Source organism: Scylla paramamosain, chromosome 10 (assembly GCF_035594125.1).
Source record: "Scylla paramamosain isolate STU-SP2022 chromosome 10, ASM3559412v1, whole genome shotgun sequence".
NCBI lineage: Eukaryota > Metazoa > Arthropoda > Malacostraca > Decapoda > Portunidae > Scylla > Scylla paramamosain.
This window is the reverse complement of record NC_087160.1, coordinates 15,724,722-15,744,044: the sequence shown is the minus strand read 5'-3', so window position 1 is coordinate 15,744,044 and position 19,323 is coordinate 15,724,722. Positions and strand designations below refer to the sequence as shown.

At 38.5% G+C, this 19,323-nt stretch overlaps 2 protein-coding genes across 6 annotated transcripts in view; one reads left to right on the top strand and one right to left on the bottom strand.

Moving 5' to 3' along the window:
* LOC135104259 (uncharacterized) overlaps positions 1 to 14,201 on the bottom strand; it is a 36,901-nt gene extending 22,700 nt beyond the window's left edge. The window contains exons 1-2 of one of the 2 annotated variants that reach the window (XM_064011448.1): positions 13,783 to 14,201; positions 1,293 to 1,795 (exon numbers count right to left, since the gene is read on the bottom strand). In XM_064011448.1, the coding sequence (XP_063867518.1) occupies positions 1,658 to 1,795; positions 13,783 to 14,004 (360 nt within the window). In that variant the 5' untranslated portion in view covers positions 14,005 to 14,201 and the 3' untranslated portion in view covers positions 1,293 to 1,657. Of the gene's footprint in view, positions 1 to 1,292; positions 1,796 to 13,782 lie in introns of those variants that run through there. The other variant, XR_010270351.1, reaches the window with a different exon arrangement.
* Positions 1 to 19,323, top strand: part of LOC135104258 (breast cancer type 2 susceptibility protein-like) — a 315,255-nt gene that overhangs the window by 167,430 nt on the left and 128,502 nt on the right. For all 4 annotated transcript variants that reach the window (XM_064011445.1, XM_064011444.1, XM_064011446.1 and 1 more), the window contains exon 11: positions 7,417 to 7,513. In XM_064011445.1, coding sequence (XP_063867515.1) covers positions 7,417 to 7,513 — 97 coding nt within the window. The remainder of the gene's footprint in view (positions 1 to 7,416; positions 7,514 to 19,323) is intronic.

The following is a 19,323-nucleotide window of genomic DNA, read 5'->3' as shown; positions in this document are numbered from 1 at the left end:
TTGTGGCATCATAGTTCCTATGTTTCTTCACTACTGGTGGCTTCTACATACTATTAATTAATGTGATATGAATATCACTCTTTTCTACTCATGACATAAATTTATCTTAAATTTAATAGTTTGATGTGAGGAGGAACAGTCATACTTCATGATTCGAACGTTCTTGAATTTGAATAACTCCCAATATGAACAGGGCTGGTGGACAAATTTGAACACATTCCTCCAATTTGAACACAAACACCCATTCAAGTGATGCCACTCAGTCAGTCCTCTTGCGTCTCTCCTTCTGTCTTCCTTTCCCTCCTCCCCCTTCTCTCCCTTACGTGCCCCTCTCTCCCATCCCTCCCCATATTCTTCTCTCTCTCTCTCTCTCTCTCTCTCTCTCTCTCTCTCTCTCTCTCTCTCTCTCTCTCTCTCTCTCTCTCTCTCTCTCTCTCTCTTTTATCTAAACAAAAAATTTACATCAGGCTTAAAACAACACGTTTTTTTATGCTGTTATTTATAAAGCTTATACTTAAATGTAAAGAAGAAAATATATACAGAAGCGAACTCTCTCTCTCTCTCTCTCTCTCTCTCTCTCTCTCTCTCTCTCTCTCTCTCTCTCTCTCTCTCTCTCTCTCTCTCTCTCTCTCTCTCTCTCTCTCTCTCTCCCCCTCTCTCTCTCCCCCCTCTCTCTCTCTCTCCCCCTCTCTCTCTCTCTCTCTCTCTCTCTCTCTCTCTCTCTCTCTCTCTCTCTCTCTCTCTCTCTCTCTCTCTCTCTCTCTCTCTCTCTCTCTCTCTCTCTCTCTCTCTCATTTCCCTGCCCCATGTAATTTACTCTCTTTCCTTATATGTCCCTTCCTCCCATTGCTCCTCTCCTCTCCCTTCCTCTTTTGTCTAGTCTCAAACCTCCCTCTCTGCCACCTCCCCTTCCCTGTATCTATCAGATAAGAGTCAAGTGAGTAATACCTCCCTCTCTCTCCTCCTCCATTCATTCTGTCATTTTCACTTCATCTTTTCTCACTCTTTCTCACTCATATAATTCCATTTTCATTCTCTGTCATTCTCATTCTATTTAGCAATTCTCAGGATTGTTCTTACTTTCAGAGAGAGAGAGAGAGAGAGAGAGAGAGAGAGAGAGAGAGAGGGGGGGGAGGATTTAATGCAAAATAAAAATTGTGTACACTCCAATAACTGTTTTCAAGATGGAAGAAGGCAGAAACTTTTGATGACTCATCATTTTGTGGTTGGTGTTTATTTAAAATAATAATAATAATAATAAACGGTTTATTATTTAGGCAGTTGACAAACTGAAAATGTACATAGGGGATTGGGAAAAACTTAACATTAATCCTAAAGGTAAGTCTAATCTAGGAGGGAAATACTATTGATTGATGGCTCGCACCATGGTGGGAATCGCACTGAGTCTGTACCGGTCCGTGCGCGGCGCCTTCAGGGGTGTTATTTTGTTGTGGTGTCTGGTGGCACGGACAGGGCGAGGCGCGTCGGGCGGCAGCATGTTTCTGAGACGCTATGCATGACAGAGAGATGGCCCGCAAACGGTGATTTTTGGCACCTAGCCAAAAAAAAATATGTGTGATCAAAAAGTTCTGGGACTGTACCTATGAAAAGATAAGACATACCTGATCTATGTTTTGCTGCCATCTCCTTCAGTGATTCATCGCTTCCAGCACTTCTGCCATCCTTGGTTTGCTCCCTGGAATTCCTTTTCTCCATGTGCATCAAGCACTGTATGCCATTTGTGCTGGATGTCCTCCATGGTGTGAAAATGGAATCCCTTCAGCTTGAACTTCATCTTGGGAAAGAGAGAAAAGTCACTGGAAATCCAGTGAGTAAGGAAGATGAAGGGTGATGTTCTTGTTGGTGCAGGCCAAAAAAACACACATTTTCAAGGCACTGTGAGATTTTAGCGCCTATATCAACATGATCATCAGTGGGCTTATTGTCATGATGGAATTACCATCATGACAATGTGCCTGCTCAAAGTGCCCCAAAAATGTGCGATTTTTTGGTCAGCACCAACACAATCATCTGTGAGCGCATTGTCATGACATTGTGCTTGCTCATAGTGCCTTGAAAATGTATAAGTTTTTGGCTTGTACCAACACAATCATCACCCCCTCCCCCCTTTCCCAGTTACTTGCCAGATTTGGCTCCCTGTGACTTTTTTTTTTTCTCTTTTCCAAGATGAAATTTAAGTTGAAGAGACTGTATTTTCACACCATTGGAAAAATCCAGTGTAAAATGCAGATGGTGCTGGGGATGCTTGGAGAAACGAACATCCAGCAAGCAGTGTATTGCTGCACAAAGTGACAGTGTTGAAGGAAATGGTGGTGAAACTTAAATCAAGTACATTTTCTTTCTTTTCATAGCTGCAGTTTAAGAACTTTTTGGTGCACTTCATACCACTAAAACCTTTTCTTCATCATTTTCCTCATCTGTTTCAATCAGATGGCATCACTGCCATCTCATCCACCTCCAAAGCTGAACTCATTTCTCAAATCTTTGATAAAAATTAAACTCTGGATGATTTATTTATTTATTTATTTTTTTTTTTTTTGCCTCTTTATCTTCTGACCCTTTTATGCCTTCATTTTAAGATTCTTAATAATGGTGTTTTCAATGCTCTTTACCCTCAGAAGGTTTATGGACCTCATGGTTTCTCCCTGTTCTCAATTAGTATGTTTCACTGCTCTCACTTTGCCTGGTCCAACTCTTTGAACTCTGTCTATATTCCTGCTGGAAGTGGTCCCACTACGTTCAGCCTATTCTTAAAATGATTAACCTCTTAAATCCTTCAAACTAAACTGTGTCCTCTCAAATCCTTCAAGCTAAACTACCAAGCTATTGCTTTGATTTTCTGCCCTAAATTTTTTTTTAATATTTCATTCATAGGAGATTCTAATTTTTGTATCACTTCACCTTATACCTGATTGCTAGCATGTTTTCTGTATTGCTGTTCTACTGGTGATCTGGCCATGAGTGCTAGCATGTTTTCTGTATTGCTGTTCTACTGGTGATCTGGCTGTTCTCACTAAATCTTAGTCGTTCTTTTTTAGTGATTTTGGCAAAACTTTTGCTGTTATCTTAGATATATCAAGATTATTTGATAGATCCTGATGCAAAGCTTTAAGGAGACTGTCTGCTGAAAAGTCAAAGCTGTTATTTCTTAACCATATTTGTGAAATTTAATTTAATAATCTTAACGCAGTGATCTTACCCATCAAATTTCATACCATTTGCTCTGTAGTAGTAAAAAAAAATAAGAACAATAATATGATATTGTTAACTGCATTACAATGTTGATAGAAAAATACCAAATAAACTTAATACCATTCTTAACAGATCATGCTGCCAAATTTGAAGATTTGTTTTTAGTTTTACAGATTATTATTATTATTATTATTATTATTATTTTTTGGGGGGGTTGTTTAAAATGTATTGTAATTTATGCAGGTATTTATGCAGATTAGGGCATTTGGGAGAGATACTAGAGTTAATGTATTAGGGTAGTTAAATGAGACAAATATAACGAAGGAGGTGCAGTAGTAAGGAATATGAAAAGTGGAAAAGCACTGGGACCTGTTCTTATAATAATACTAAGATTCCATCCTAGTTAGGAAGGGAACTTAACCCATGAGATTTTAAGCTCTAATTGATGGTCCTAGCAGGAGACTTTTAAGTTACCATCCTAAAATACTGACACTGCTAACTGCTAACATGAGAAGATGTTGTGTAATGCTTTTCCGATGAATCTCATAAGAAATGGCTGAAAATGCATAAAAATTATATCTAAAATAAAAAAAAAATATTTATCTAATGAGTTTCAAACAATCATCTGACCTTTTTAAGCTTGATTATTGAAGGTATCTATTTACCACTGTTGTCATCTTCAACAAGAATCAGCTGGTGCAAACTTCGACTGTGCACCATAGGAGTAAATGCATGTAGTGTTACTGATGACACTGCTGATGGTCTGCTGTGAGGGCCCCAAGTCATCAGCACTGTACTGCTGCATCTTGCCTGTTGCAAGGTACTGCAGAATGATGATCCCTTGCATCTCAGGGGAGAGGGCCATGTTCCTTGCAGTTAGTCTGTTCAGTCTTTCCCACACCAGATCAGTCACAGAGATGATCCCAGCATGGTCCAGCCAATACCTCTTCACCAGCTTACAGTAATCCAGCTCATTCAGGGCGTCCTTCCTTTTGTGAAATGTCTGTTGCTGTTGCTGGTGATGGCAGTATGGTATATCTTTAGCGGCCATGTTTACTGTTAGGATGGAATCTTAAGGAGCATGCAGACTGCTATACCACCTTGTGTTGTGTTTTAGCTGCATGTTTAGCTTGCATGTTTTCTGACTAGCATAGTGCAATTGGAGTGGACAAGTGCATATATAGCTCCACTGTATAAAGGGGATAGGCTTTAGTGCTCTAATTATAGAGTATCAGTCTATTGAGTGTGGTAGGTAAGGTGTAATGTTAAGGCACTGATAAAAAGAATCAGAGAAGGCACAAATAGAGTAATATGTCATGTACAAGGAGGCTGTAGGAGAGAGAATGTTTGCTGTAAGACAGATTTCTGAAAATTATTTATTTTTTTTTAATGTAAGGGGACTACTGGCCAAGGACAAAAAATAAATAAATAAATAAAGATAAATAAATAAAATAAAATAAATAAATAAATAAATAAATAAATAAATAAATAAATAAATAAATAAAATAATATAAATAAAAATAAATAAGCTCACTTGGGTACCAGTTCCCCCAAAAGATTGCACATTAGAAAAATCTATTTGATTTTTCTACTCTGCAACAAGTGTCTTGAAACCTTCCTCTTGAAAGAGTTGTTCAAGTCATAAGAAGGAGGAAATACAGAAGCAAGCAGGGAGTTCTGGAGTTTACCAGAGAAAGGGATGAATGATTGAGACCTGTACTGGTTACCTCTTGGATTAGAGAGGTGGACAAAATAGGGGTGAGAGAAAGTAGAAAGCCTTGTGCAGCAAGGCCACAAGGAGAGGGGAAGCATGCATCAAGATCAGAAGAACAGTTAGCATGGAAATAGCAGTAGAAGGTAGCAAAAGATGCAACATTATGGCAATGAGAAAGAGGCTGAAGACAGTCAATTAGAGGAGAAGAGTTGATAAGATGAAGTGCTTTTGATTTCACCCTGTTTAAAAGTATGAAGCGTACTCCATACATGGACAGATAAGGCCCCTTTACAGAGTTAGCAGCTGGGGAAGTGAGAAAACTTCATAGAAGCTGTTTTTAGCTAAAGATGAGATATGAAATTTACAGTTTAGATTATAAGTAAAAGACAGACTGAGGAAGTTCGATGCAGGAGAGGGAATCAGTTGAGCATGTTTGAAGAACAGGGAATGGTTATCTGGAAGGTTGTGTTGAGTTAATAGAAGTGGGAATTAAGTTTTTGAGGCATTGAACAATATCAAGTTTGCTTTGGTCCAGTCAGAAATTTTAGAGAGACCAGATGTCAGGCATTCTGTGGCTTCCCTCTGTGACCTGTTTAACTCCTGAAGGGTTGGAAATGGAAAAAAGCAGGATGGTATCATCAGCATATAATTGGATAGGACAAGGTTTGGTTTAGAAGATCATTGAAAACAGGAAAAGAGTGGATGACAGGACAGAATTCTTAGGTATACCACTGTTAATAGACCTAGAAGAAGAACAGTGACAGTCTACCACAGCAGCAACAGAATGGTCAGAGAAAGGAAATTTGAGATGAAGTTACAGAGAGAAGGATAGAAACCATAAGAGGGTAGTCTGGAAATCAAAGCTTCGTGCCAGACTCTATCAAAAGCTTTTGATATATCTAAGGCAACAGCAAATGTTTCACTGAAATCCCATAAAGAGGAAGACCAAGATTCCGTATAGAAAGACATGTAGCCACTCAGTGGGTAATATATATACATGGAGCTAGGGTTGACATAAATATGTCTCTTGACACCAGTGAATACCATGTGAAAGTATATTTCGGCATTTTATCTAAAAAAATAAAATAAAATAAATAAACAGTGTATTATGTGCACACATGGCAATGCAAAGCATGGCATGGCTCAAGATAGGGGAGGGGGAAGAGAAACTGCCATAGTTTTTTTTTTTTTTTTTTTTTATGAATTTTGTTGTAAAACTTTGTCTCAAGGAGGTCAAAAGTTGATGGAACAAATGAGATTTTATTTAATGTGTCAGTTTAATTTTAAAATTTTTATGTTTTAGCAGATAGTCTCTTTATTTTTTCTCAAGCCCTTTTTTTTTTGACCATTATATTGCTGCTGTGGTAAATGGCCACTGTTCTTCTAAGATTAAGTAATGAGTGAATTAATTAATAGTGATGTTCTTCAGGGTTCTGTCATGTCACTCTCTCTCTGTTATTTGTCAAGGATGTAAAGCAAACTATCCTTTTGACTCTTATGCTGATGACACTTTTCCTTGTTTCCCAAACTTCCAACACTTCAGCAACTGAGCAGTTCATGTAGGGAAGCCACTGAATGCCTCACTTCCAATCTTTTTGTAATCTCTGATTAGTGTTCAGTGCTTCAAAAACCCAATTCCTTTGTTTCATGCAATCTTCCAGATAACTGTTCCCTCTTCTTTACTGAACATCCTCAGTCTAGCCTTTAGTAAAAATCTAAACTGGAAGTATCATGTCTCATCTCTTGCTAATACAGCTTCCATGAAGTTGGGCATTGTGATCTGTCTCCATCATTTTTTTTCATTCCACCTTCCCGAGCTGCTAACTCTATATAGGGGCTTTATCTGTCCATGCATGGAGTATGTTCAATATAATAAGGTGCTTCCCATTAAACAGCTCAGGTGATGAAATTAAAAGCATATTGTCTCATGAACTCTTGTCTGATTGTTTTCAACTTCTCTTTCTTCACTACAAGTTTGTACCTCTTGCTATCTTTCATTATTTCCATGCTAGTTGCTTTTTTTGACATTGCTAATTGCATGGCCATCCCCCCTCTTAAAGCCTTACTGCACTAGACCTTGTACTTTTCTCACCTCTATTCTGTCTATCTTCTTTATGGAAGATTTAAATGGTATTCATAAACTTTTTTCCTTTTTACTGGTACAATTTAGAATTCCTTGTCTGCTTCTGTATTTCCTCCTTCCCATGACTCACTCAAGAGGGAGGATTTGAGATACTTTACATTACAATTTTGGACTTGATTTTAGACTATCTTGTTTAGGGAGAGGCCCCTTCAGTTGGCCTTTGATGGTACCCCTCTAAAAGAAAGAAAAATTTAAATATTACAAAGACCACTTGCCCTGCTTTGCCAGATGAGGATCAAGTCTAGTTAAAGAGAGAAATACCCACATTGTGGATCTGTAATAGCAATGATTTAATTATCCATTTTTACCATTGCTGTTATTAGAATGAGTGTTGCTATTTTGACAGCTGGGCCTAGAGGCTGATGCAAGAGATGTCAAGTCAAGAACTGTGGACACCAGATTGCTGCCTATGCTGGAGCTGACAGATGGCTGGTACATCATAGGTGAGCACTATTGTGGGTGAATGTATTATGGCCATATGGTATTTGCAGTATGCAGAACACTATTGCACTCTTCCCTCCCCAACCATGGGGACTAAGTTTTGTAGAATTACTTTGGTGAAGTCATTATTATACGAGGAGATCAGTTACGAGAGTTTTAGGATAAACTAGAGAGAACATTAATGTGGTTTTCACAAGTATGTAAAGCTGGACAGGTAGAACAGAATTTGACTGAGTTCACACATGCACACACAAACACAAAAATGCACACACACATGCGCATGTCCCCAAATCTCCAAAGCATCAAAATGTGTGTGCTGGCACTTCTTGGAGAGGCCACAGGTTGGAGTGTGATCCTCACCCTTTTCCAGTCCCTACCCAACCCTGTCCTTCACTGACAAGTGGAAGTGCAACAAAATTAAAGACATATAAAAAATGTCTGGACATTGAATGAAAAGTAGTGAATTCGCATTTATCAGAGAACCATGATGAAGATGGATCAAGAATAGAGCAGGCATGCTGGGCAGGTGTCAGGAATGAGAGTGTATGTGGCTGACAAGTATCAGGGGCTAATCTTCACGGGCCAGGGGGTCCCTTAGTGTGGGGCTCTGCCACCTAACACTAACCCCTCCACCTCCACATAACCCAGGCTGCAACCCCAGCCCTGTCAAAGTGCACCACCCTTATCAGCTGCCTTGACCCTTACACCCCCACTTACAGTCACCTGATACCACACACAGGAGAAAGCAATAGACACCTGCTGAAGTGATAAATACTCCCAGTGAAGTTTCAGACACTGGATCAGGGGGTGGTGAGAACTTATCAGTAACCCAGCTGTGATCTCACTGAATGTTTCCTTTTGCAAAGAATTTTAATAGATATCATGAAGTAGTCAGAGGGTGGAGGAGAGGAAGGAGCAAGCCCTGAACCATCCAAGGTAGAGTTTTTAACAAAGGCATGACCGAAGAGTTCAGCATTTAGAGATAGATGTGGTAGCAATGATGCTATCTGGTTGAAATAAAGGAGGGACAGAAGAAAAAGCAAAATTATTGGAGATGTATTTGGCTAGATACCAGAAGTCATAAGGGAAGTTAGATCTTGAAAAATTTTGACACTTTCTATTAATGAAGAAGTTTTTGGGTAGTTGGAGAACAGACTTGGCATGGTTCTGGGCAGAAATATTAGGCACATGAAATTCTGGTGATGGAAGGCTCTAATACCTTTTGTGGGCCACCCCTTATGTATAGCACGAGAACAAGCTGTCTTAAACCATGGTTTGGAAAGTTTAGGTTGAGAAAAAGAGTGAGGAATGTACACCTTCATGCCAAACACTATCACCTCTATTATGCTCTCGGCACACAGAGATGGGTCGCTGACATGGAAGCAGTAGTCATTCCTTGCTAAAACTCCAATAACTTTGCTTCTTCATCTTTCCCTCCTTTATTTCAACCTGATGGCACCACTGCCATCTCATCCATTTCTAAGGCTGAACTGCTCAGACCTTTGCTAAAAACTCTATCTTGGATGATTCAGGGCTTCTTCCTCCCTCTCCTCCACCCTCTGACTACTTCATTAAGATCCTTTGCAGTGATGTTTTCCATGCCCTCGCTAACCTAAACCTTTGGAAGGTTTATGGACCTGGTGGGATCCCTCTTATTGTTCTCTGAAACTGTGCCTCCATGATTGCACCTTGCCTAGTCCAACTCTTTCAACTCTGTCTATCAACATCTACCTTTCCTTTATTCTGGAAGTTTGCCTACATTAAGCCTCTTAAAAAGAGTGACCATTCTAACCCCACAAACTAACGTCCTATTGCTTTAATTTTCTGCCTATCTAAAGTTTTTGAATATCCTCAACAGGAAGATTCTTAAATATTTATCACTTCATGAGCTTCTATCTGATAGCCAGTATGGCTTCCATGAAGGCTGGAGATCTGGCTTTCCTTTCTGAGTCTTGGTCATCATCTTTTTGATATATTGGTGAAACTTTTGCTGTTGCCTTAGAAACAACAAAAGCTTTTGATAGAGTCTTGCACAAAGCTTTAATTTCTAAGCTACCTTCCTATGGCTTCTATCTTTCTCTGTAACTTCATCTGAAGTTTCCTTTCTGACAGTTCTGTTGCTGCTGTGGTAGACAGTCACTATTCTCCAAAATTTATTAACAGTGGTGTTTCTCAGGGTTCTGTCCTGTCACCCACTCTTCCCATTATTTATCGGTGACCTTCTAAACCAAATTTCTTGTCCTATCCACTCCTGTGCTGATGATACCACCTTGCACTTTTCTACATCTTTTTTGAAGATGCCCAACCCTTCAGGAAGTAAACATTTTCATGCAGGGAAGCCACAGAATGCCTGACTTCTGATCTCTAAAATTTCTGATTGGGGACAGAACAAAATTAGTATTGTTGTGCCTCAAAAACTCATTCCTCCATCTATTACCTCAACACAAACTTCCAGATAACTATTCCCTCTTCTTCAATGACACTCAGTGGTGCCCCTCTTCTACACTGAACATCCTTGGTCTGTCTTTTATTTATAATATAAACTGGAAACTGCACATCTCATATCAAGCTAAACCAGCCTCTATAAATTTAGGTGTTCTGAGTCTTCTTCACTAGTTTTTCTCAACCCTTCAGCTGCTGACTCTGTACAGAGGCCTGATCTGTCCATGTATGGAGTATGCTTCACATGTAAGGAGGGTGGTTTCCACTCATACTACTTTTAGACAGGGTGGAATCAAAATCTTTTCATCATATCAACTCTATTCCTCTAATTGACTGTCTTCATCCTCATTCCCATCACTGCAATGTTGCATCTCTTGTTATCTTCTACCGCTATTTTCATGCCAACTAATCTTCTGATCTTGCTAATTGCATGCCTCTCCTCTTCCCACTGCCTCACTGCACAAGACTTTCTTCTTTCTCTCACCTCTATTCTGTCCACCTCTATAATGTAAGAGTTAGCCAGTATTCTCAGTCATTCATTCTTTTCTCTTGTAAACTCAGGAAGTCCCTGCCTAATTCTGTATATCCATCTTTGCATGTCGTGAACTCTTTCAAGAGGGAAGTTTCAAGACACTTCTGTAATTTTTTACTACCTACTTTAGGTAGGAGTGTTTCATACAGGGACTGCCACGTGTAAGCCTGGTCGCTTCTTGCAGCTTCCCTTATTTCTTATGTTCTTATGTTCTTATGTACCGTTTTTGACTCTGGGGACTGGCATCTCAGTAGGCCTTTTTTTTCATTAAAGTTTTGTTGCCCTTATCTGGTGCCCCTCCCACACACACACACTCACACACACACACACACACTAAATTATAGATCAGTGTCATTGACTAGTGTTGTAGGAAAACTATGTGAAAGGACAATAAAAGAAAGATGGATGGAACACTTGGAAAGAGATAAAGTTTTGGTAAATTATCAATTTGGATTTAGAAGGGGAAGACCATGCTCCATTAATTTATTGTCCTTTTATTCAAAGGTAGTCTATATTGTGCAAGAGAAAGAAGGATGGGTGGATGGTGTCTACTTAAGACTTGAAGAAGGCTTTTGACAATGTACCATACTGATAGATAGATAGATAGATAGATGAGAACTGTAATACAAGACCAGAATTCATCTTGGGTGAAAGTAACTAGTGGTGTCCCACAGGGGTCAGTGTTGGGACCAATAATGTTTGTGATATAGGTGAATGACATGAATGAAGAAATAGATAGCTATATGAACTTATTTGCAGATGATGCTAAGCTGATGAGAAGGGTAGAAAATGTAAATGACTGTATGATACTGCAAGATGATTTAAATAAGATAAATAGATGGAGTAATTCTTGATTAAATGGAATTGAATTTAAGTAAATGTAAAGTAATGGAGTTTGATAAGAGTAAAAAAGAATACAATATCATTATGAGATGGATGGTGTGAAGTAAAAAAAATCAAAAGAAATGGATTCGGGAGTAACAGTGAAAATTTGACTCTGGATAGACACATTGATAAAATTACTGGAGAGAGGATGAATTTCTTAAAAAGAGTAAGAAGGACATTCTCATAATTGGATGAAAGAATGATAAAAAGTTGTTGATTTCCTTGATATGATCAAGATTGGAATATGCAGCAGTGGTGTGGTCTCCTCATACAAGGAGGAATATTATAAAATTGGAAAGAGTAGAAAGAGCAGTCACTAAGATGGTTCCGGAGTTTAGTAAGTCGACCTGTGAAGAGAGATTAAGAATGTTAGAAATTCCTACCCTTGAAAATAGGAGAGAGAGAGAGAGAGAGAGAGAGAGAGAGAGAGAGAGAGAGAGAGAGAGAGAGAGAGAGAGAGAGAGAGAGAGAGAGAGAGAGAGAGAGAGAGAGAATCTAATAAACATCTATAAAATGATAAATAGTATGGAAAATGTGGACAAAGAATGTTTTATAAATTTATATAGAGTACAAGGGGATACAGTAAGAAGTTGAAGAAAGTTGACTGTAGAAGAGACATCAAGAAGTATAGTTTTCCTCACAGAAGTGTAAACGAATGGAATGATCTCAGTGAGGATGTTGTCAATGCTTTTAAAACCAAACTGGATAGATATAGAGAAGGGGTGCTATGAGATTACTCCTCTCCTGTAAACCACAGCTAGGTAAATACAACTAGGTAAATGCACACACACACACACACACACACACACACACACACACACACACACACACACACACACACACACACACACAGTACACAGTACAGTAATCAGAGATAATAAATCAAGTTGGTGCGAAGTAACCAGCGGAGTACTACAAGGGTCTGTGTTGGCACCTATAATGTTTCAGGTCTCTATAAATGATATGACGGTGGGTTTAAATAGCCACTTTAACATGTTTGCAGATGATGCAAAGTTGATGAAAGTAATAAAGAACCAAGAGGATTGTGAGGAACTACAGAGGGATATTGAAAGAATTTATGAATGGAGTAAACGATGGAAATTAGAATTTAATATAAAGAAGTGCCATGTAATGGAGATGGGAAGAAGTAAAAGGAGACCTTCATGGGAGTATAAGATGGGAGGAATCACAATACCAAAGAGCAAAGAAGAAAAAGACTTGGGAGTAATAATTCAAGACACGCTATCACCAGAAAAACACATCAATGGAATATTTGGCTCTACATATAATTTGCTAGCAAATATCAGGGTGGCATTTAATTACCCAGACAAAGAAATGATGAAGAAAATTATAACACACATGATACGCCCCAAACTGGAATACGCAGCAGTGGTATGGTCTCCACACAAGAAGAAAGATATAAGGAAATTGGAAAGGATACAAAGAACAGCTACGAAAATGATACCTGAATTGGAAGACCTAAGTTACGAGGAAAGACTGGAAGAAATTGGATTACCAACACTGCAAGAAAGAAGGGAAAGAGGAGACCTGATAACAATGTTCAAATTAATAAACAACATGGAGAAGATAGACAGAGATGACCTAGTTGTAAAAGTGGAGGAAGGAGATAGACGTACAAGGGGACATATGAAGAAATTAAAGAAGAGTCATTGTTTGGGAGATATTAAAAAGTACAGCTTTCCGCATCGAACGGTTGAAATATGGAATAACTTAAAAGAAGAAGTGGTTGCGGCAAAGAGTGTGCACATGTTTAAAGAGAGATTAGATAAATTCGGGTATGGAGACAGGACTAATTGAGCTTTGGCTCGGACCCTGTACTATACAACTAGGTAAATACAACTAGGTAAATACACACACACACACACACACACACACACACACACACACACACACACAAAAAAAAAAAAAAAAAGGAAAAGAAAAACACCTTTCTCATATGAGGAGCTCCGTGCATTAGGGGCTCAAATGCATAATTAGGAATTCCGAGTAATTACGCATTAAAGTAGGGACATAGATTACGGACATTATTTACGCGTAAAAATCAAAGTGTAATATATCATTTGAAAGCTTTGGAAGAGATCTTTTTTCCTGTGTTATTCGTTATTTTTTTTGGTTACATATTATAATAGAAATATGCACATTTTAGCACACCCATGTACGATTCCCACTATTCCCAATATGTGTGGCATGTAAATAAACACTCAAAATGAAAGGTAAATATGTATAATATATATATATAGTATTAATTTCATTATCCATTGCAATTATGTTTTATTATTATTTTTTTTTAATTACGATTGAGTTTTTTTTAACTTTGTTATTTTTTCTAAACCAGACAGATACCAAATCACAATATCCTTTGAAGATATCTTCCACTTTGTCACCCCCTACCTTGGTAAAACACTTATCTGGGCAAGTGCAGGGAGGCCCAACTCTCCTTGGACCCACTTCCTTCTTCGAGGTGTGACTGGTGTAGGCCTCACCCCGGTTACATTTATGCTTAATTTCGGCTCTTATCCACTTCTCAGGGCACCGTTGCCTCTTCCGTGGCTTAGTTGAAGTCTCAGCTTCATGCTCTGATGAACTGGAGCTGTTATCAGACAGTAAATCCATGGTGAAAGCAAAAAAAAAATAACACTCGCGATACCACGTGTGGGCTGACGGAAGGATGTAGCGTGGCTAATGACGCGGGACGCCTCAGAGCGCGTGATTGGCTGGGCGGCTGTGAGTGACTGAATACGGACCGCTCATTGGCCAAGCGCTTGAGCCCCTGATACACGCTACCGGAAAAGTCCTCTGCTCATAAAACAGGTTTCAGTATGCAATGTTCACCCCTCAGTACAGTGGGAATAAGGTAGGGAATCCTATCCCCAGCTATACCCACGTGATCTAGAAGAGTTGGAGAAGCCAGAACTGGCGAAAACAGAAAATGGCGGGAGATGACGCATGAGCCCCTAATGCACGGAGCTCCTCATATTCCTCACTGAGCATTTTTGTGATACGCCCAACATTCCTGACCTTTTTCTAACCTCTAATCCTTATGCTTATACACTCACCCTATCTTTGTTGGGTTCATTCGATCACAATCTGTATCTTGTCCTATCTTTCCAATCCTTCCTCAGGATCCCTCAAAGTGGAGATGTCTCTGGTGTTTTTCCTCTCCTAATTAAGGAAACCTGAGGAGGTATTATGGTGATTTTCCATGCAATGACTACTGTTTCCTTGTCAGAGACTTGTCTCTGAGTGCTGAGCACATACTGTATAATATTTCAGCATACAGGACTACACTTGAATGATCTTTAAAAAAGACACAAAAAAGTGGGTTGCCCTATACACCAGATACAAAAACAATGACAATGAAATTTAAAATTTAGTATACCATTTTAAATAAACACCCTTATATTATGACTTTTGGGAAGTTAAACATAGTAAAATAGGAGTTTGTTTTGAGAAAATGTGCTGAAATGTATTCCCACTGAAAAGTGTGTAAACAAAACTTAATGTAGTACAGCTACAATTCTCTACTGGCATTGTATACAAATGGACAAAGCAGGAGGCTGTGCAAATATTCCACAGTATTTCCTAAAGCTGAAGGAGCTATAGAAAGGCCTTCTAGACATGGAACCCCAAGCTAAGCAGCAAAGGAAAACAAACTGAGAAGATGAATCTTTCCAGCTTGCAATGCAATATACAGATGAAATTCATATACTAAGAAAAAATTTTAAGAATGTCATGTCAGTGTATCTAATCAAAAGAAACACGATATATAGAAAATTACACCTGACAGCCCATCACACGTAGGCGGCAAGGGTTTGTTTATATTTAGGAAAACTTATTGTACTGCATATAATTTTGTACCATCTTTGTCCATCCATCCTTTTTTCATAAATATGTACAAAAATACCTTTTGGGAATTGTATTTTAGTTTAGTTTTGCACTCAAAGATGATGCTACTTTATTACTGGTAATACATTCAAGGTATTTTATTCATTGTTCTGATATATCACTGTCTCAGTTGTCTGGTGCTCAGTGACCTAAACTTCACCACAGATGGTTTGGTAGTTTGGGTGTCTTCTTATACTATCAATATCAACTAAAACCATTAAATTCAGACTGAAATTTGGGGTCGTCTTATCTGAAAGTTGTCTTATCTGCCAAAATATACAGTAACAGGTCTGGCAAGGTGTACATTCCTCATTCTTTCTCTTGACCTAAACCTTCTAAATAATAATAATAATAATAATAAAAATAATAAATGGTTTATTTATATGTATTTATACTGAATCTTGGTTATCCTCTTTTAGGGATTTTGGTTAAACTTTCACTGTTGCCTTAGACATATCAAAAGCTTTTGATAGAGCCTGGCACAAAACTTTGATTTCCAAACTACCCTTCAATGACTTCTATCCTTCTCTCTATAATTTCATCTCAAGTTTCCTTTCAGGGTGTTCTATTGCTGCTGTGATAGGTGGTCACTGTTCCTCTCAAGTTTATTAACAGTGGTGTTTCTCAGGCTTCTATCCTGTCATCTGCTTTCTTCCTGTTATTCATCAATGATCCTCTAAAACAGGGGTTCCCAACCTTTTTGTTCCTATGTACCCCTTGGATATTTTTATAGGTCCATTATGTACCCATAAATGAATTAAAAATAGAAGAGATGGAATTGTAATATTCTGATATTATTTTATTATGAAATTTTTATGTGTAGACTGCATAGGAATCTTAAAGTTGACAACATCATTAAACTAAACTCAAGTAATTAACAAAATATCTTGATCCATCACATGATATCTTTCTAATAATTATCCATAGTGATCATTATGTCCTGTACCTGATCCTTTCAGGTCCAGTACAGATTGTGGCCACGGTTAGTTTCATAATAGTGAAAACCTAATGGTATTCAACCTTCTCTTCATATAATTTAGATGAAAGCTTTGCTTGCTAAAATGAGAAAATTAGAAGAAAAAAAACATGATATTGTGCCATCTGACTACAGATTACATCATGTATTGCACAGTAGTGGTTATTCTCTGAGACCCAATGTACCCCCAGAAAAGTGCAAATGTAGCAGTGGGGGTACATGTACCCCAGGTTGGGAACCCCTGCTCTAAACCAAACCTCTTGTCCTATCCACTTTTGTGCTGATTATACCACCCATATTGTAGATGTCCAACCCTTCAGGAAGTAAACATTTCATGCAGGGAAGCCACAGAATGCCTGACTTCTGATCTTTCTAAAATTTCCAATTGGGGCAGAGCAAACTTAGTACTGTTCACTGCCTCAAAACCTCAATTCTTCCATCTAGTATTTCGACACAACCATCCATTTAACTCTCTAGCTGAAATGGCTTCTATGAAGTTAGGCATTCTGAGTTGTCTCCAGCAGTTTTTCTCTCCCTCAAGCTGTCAACTATGTACAGGGGCCTTATTGCCTATGTATGGAGTGTGCTTCACATGTGTGGGGGATTCCACTCATACTGCTATTTTAGATAGGATAGAATCAAAAGATTTTCTTATCAATTCCTCTCTTGTAACTGAATGTCTTCAGCCAAAGAGGCTGAAGACAATCAGTTACAAGAGAGGAATTGATAAGAAAATCATCATTGCCGCAATGTTGCATCTCTTGCTGTCTTCTGCCACTATTTTCATGCTAACTGCTCTTTTGATCTTGCTAACTGCATGCCCCTCCTCCTCCCGTGGTCTCGCTACACAAAACTGTTCTTTCTCTCTTCCCTACACTGTTCACCTAATGCAAGAGTTAACCAGTATTTTCAGTCATTCATCCCCTTCTCTGGTAATTTCTGGAACTCCCTGCCTGCTTCAGTATTTCCTCCTTCCTATGACTTAAAGTCTTTCAGGAGGGAGGTATCAAGACAGTTATCCTCTGTTTTTTTTTTACTATTGTGCCTGACATCTTATAGGAACTGGCATTAAGAGGGCCTTTTTTTTTGGGGGGGGGGCTCATATTTTTTTATTTTATTTTTTCTATTTTTTGTCCTTGGCCAGTGGCCCTCTTATATACAAAAAAAGAAAAATACTTGTGGTAATCCTTTTTAATAGGAATTGAATGCTGGTGATATCATTGCTGACTGCATGCTCCCTAGGGATCAGAAGTCAGATGTTCCGTGGTTTTCTTGTGTGAGTTGTTTAATTCCTGAAGGGTTGGATGTCTAAGAAAAGATGTCAAAGAATTCAGAGTAGTATCATCTGCTTAGGGGAGGATAGGACAATAAGTTTGACTTAGAAGATCATTTATGAATAACAGACAGAGAGTGAGTGGCAGGACAGAACCTTGAGGAACACCACTGTTAAGAAAATAAAAGAATATTGACTGTCTGTGAAAGCAGCAATAGAGTGGTAAGAAAGGAAGCTAGAGATCAAGCTACAAAAAGAAAGATAGAAGCAGTAGGAGGGTAGTTTTAAAATTAAAACTTTGTTCTAAACTCTATCAAATGCTTTTAATATGTCTAGAGCAACAGCAAAATGTTCACCAAAATCCCTAACAGAGGATGACCATCACTCAGTAAAGAAAACCAGATCACCAGTAGAGCAGCTACTATGTATCCCATACTGGGGATCAGATGTAAGGTTGTGAAGTGATAGATGTTTTAGAATCTTCCTGTTGAGGATAGATTCAAACACTTTAGTGAGGAAGAAGATTAAAGTAATGGGGCAGTAGTTTGAGGAATTAGAGCATTTACCATTTTTAGGGAAAAGCGGAATGTAGGCAAACATACAGCAGGAAGGAGGAAAAGATGTTGCCAGACAGAATTAATAGACCTTGGTCAAGCAAGGTGCAAGTATAGAGTCACAGTTTTGGAGAATAATAGGAGGGACCCCATCAGATCTGCAAACCTTGCAAAGGTTAAGGCCAGTGAGGGCATGGAAAACATGATTTGAAAGGATCTTAATGGGAAGCATGAAATTATCAGATGTTAGAGAAGAGAGAGATACAAGCAAAGACTTCAGTTTTTGAAACAGATGAGATGGAAGTGGTGCTATCAGGTTGAAATAGAGGATGGAAAAATTAAGAAAAGTTATTGGAAATATTTTTGGTTAGGTGGCAAAAGTCATAAGGGGAGTTAGAACTAGAATGATTTTGACATTTTCTATCGATGAATGAGTTTTGACTAGCTGGAGAACAGTCTTGGCATGATTTCAAGCAGAAATATTAAGTACTTGAGATTCAGGTGATGGAAGGCTAGAATACTGTTTTTAGGTTGCCCCTCTATCATATATAGCATCATGACTGTGTGCACTAAACCAAGGTTTGGAAGATTTAGGGCAAGATAAAGAGTGAGGAATGCATGCCTCTATGCTAGGCACTATTATCTCTGTTATTTGCTCACCACACAGAGATGAGTATCTGACATGGAAGTATTAGTCATTCCATGGAAAATCAAAATAATATTGCCTCATGTCTATTTAGCAGAGCAAAGCACCAGAGACACCTCTGCTTTGGAGGGTCCTGTGGAGGAATTGGAGTGATAGGACAAGATATAGGTATGAGGTTCTGATTAGAGGAGTCCAACAGAGAATATAGAGTGAAAGCATAGGCAAAAGGATTAGAAGTTAGGATAAAGGTCAGAAATGTTGCGTTTATTTCCAAGATGGTCAAGAATACGGGTAGGGTGTTGCACTAATTATTGTAGGTCATAGAGGATAGGAAAGTTAAAGGCTAGTTCACCAGGTTGGTCAGTGAAGGGAAATGTCTAAATAAAGGAAGAGAATCCAGATGTGCTCTACTATGGAAATTATAGAGTCAAAGAGTTTTTTTTAGATGAGTTAGGTGAGAGGTATACAGCACAAATGAATTTAGTTTGAGAATTACTCTGAAGTTGAAGCCAGATGGTAGAAAATTTGGGAAATTTAATAGCATAGGCACAAGAGCAAAGTTATGTTAATGGCCTTTGTAGTTAGTTTAAAGTGTACA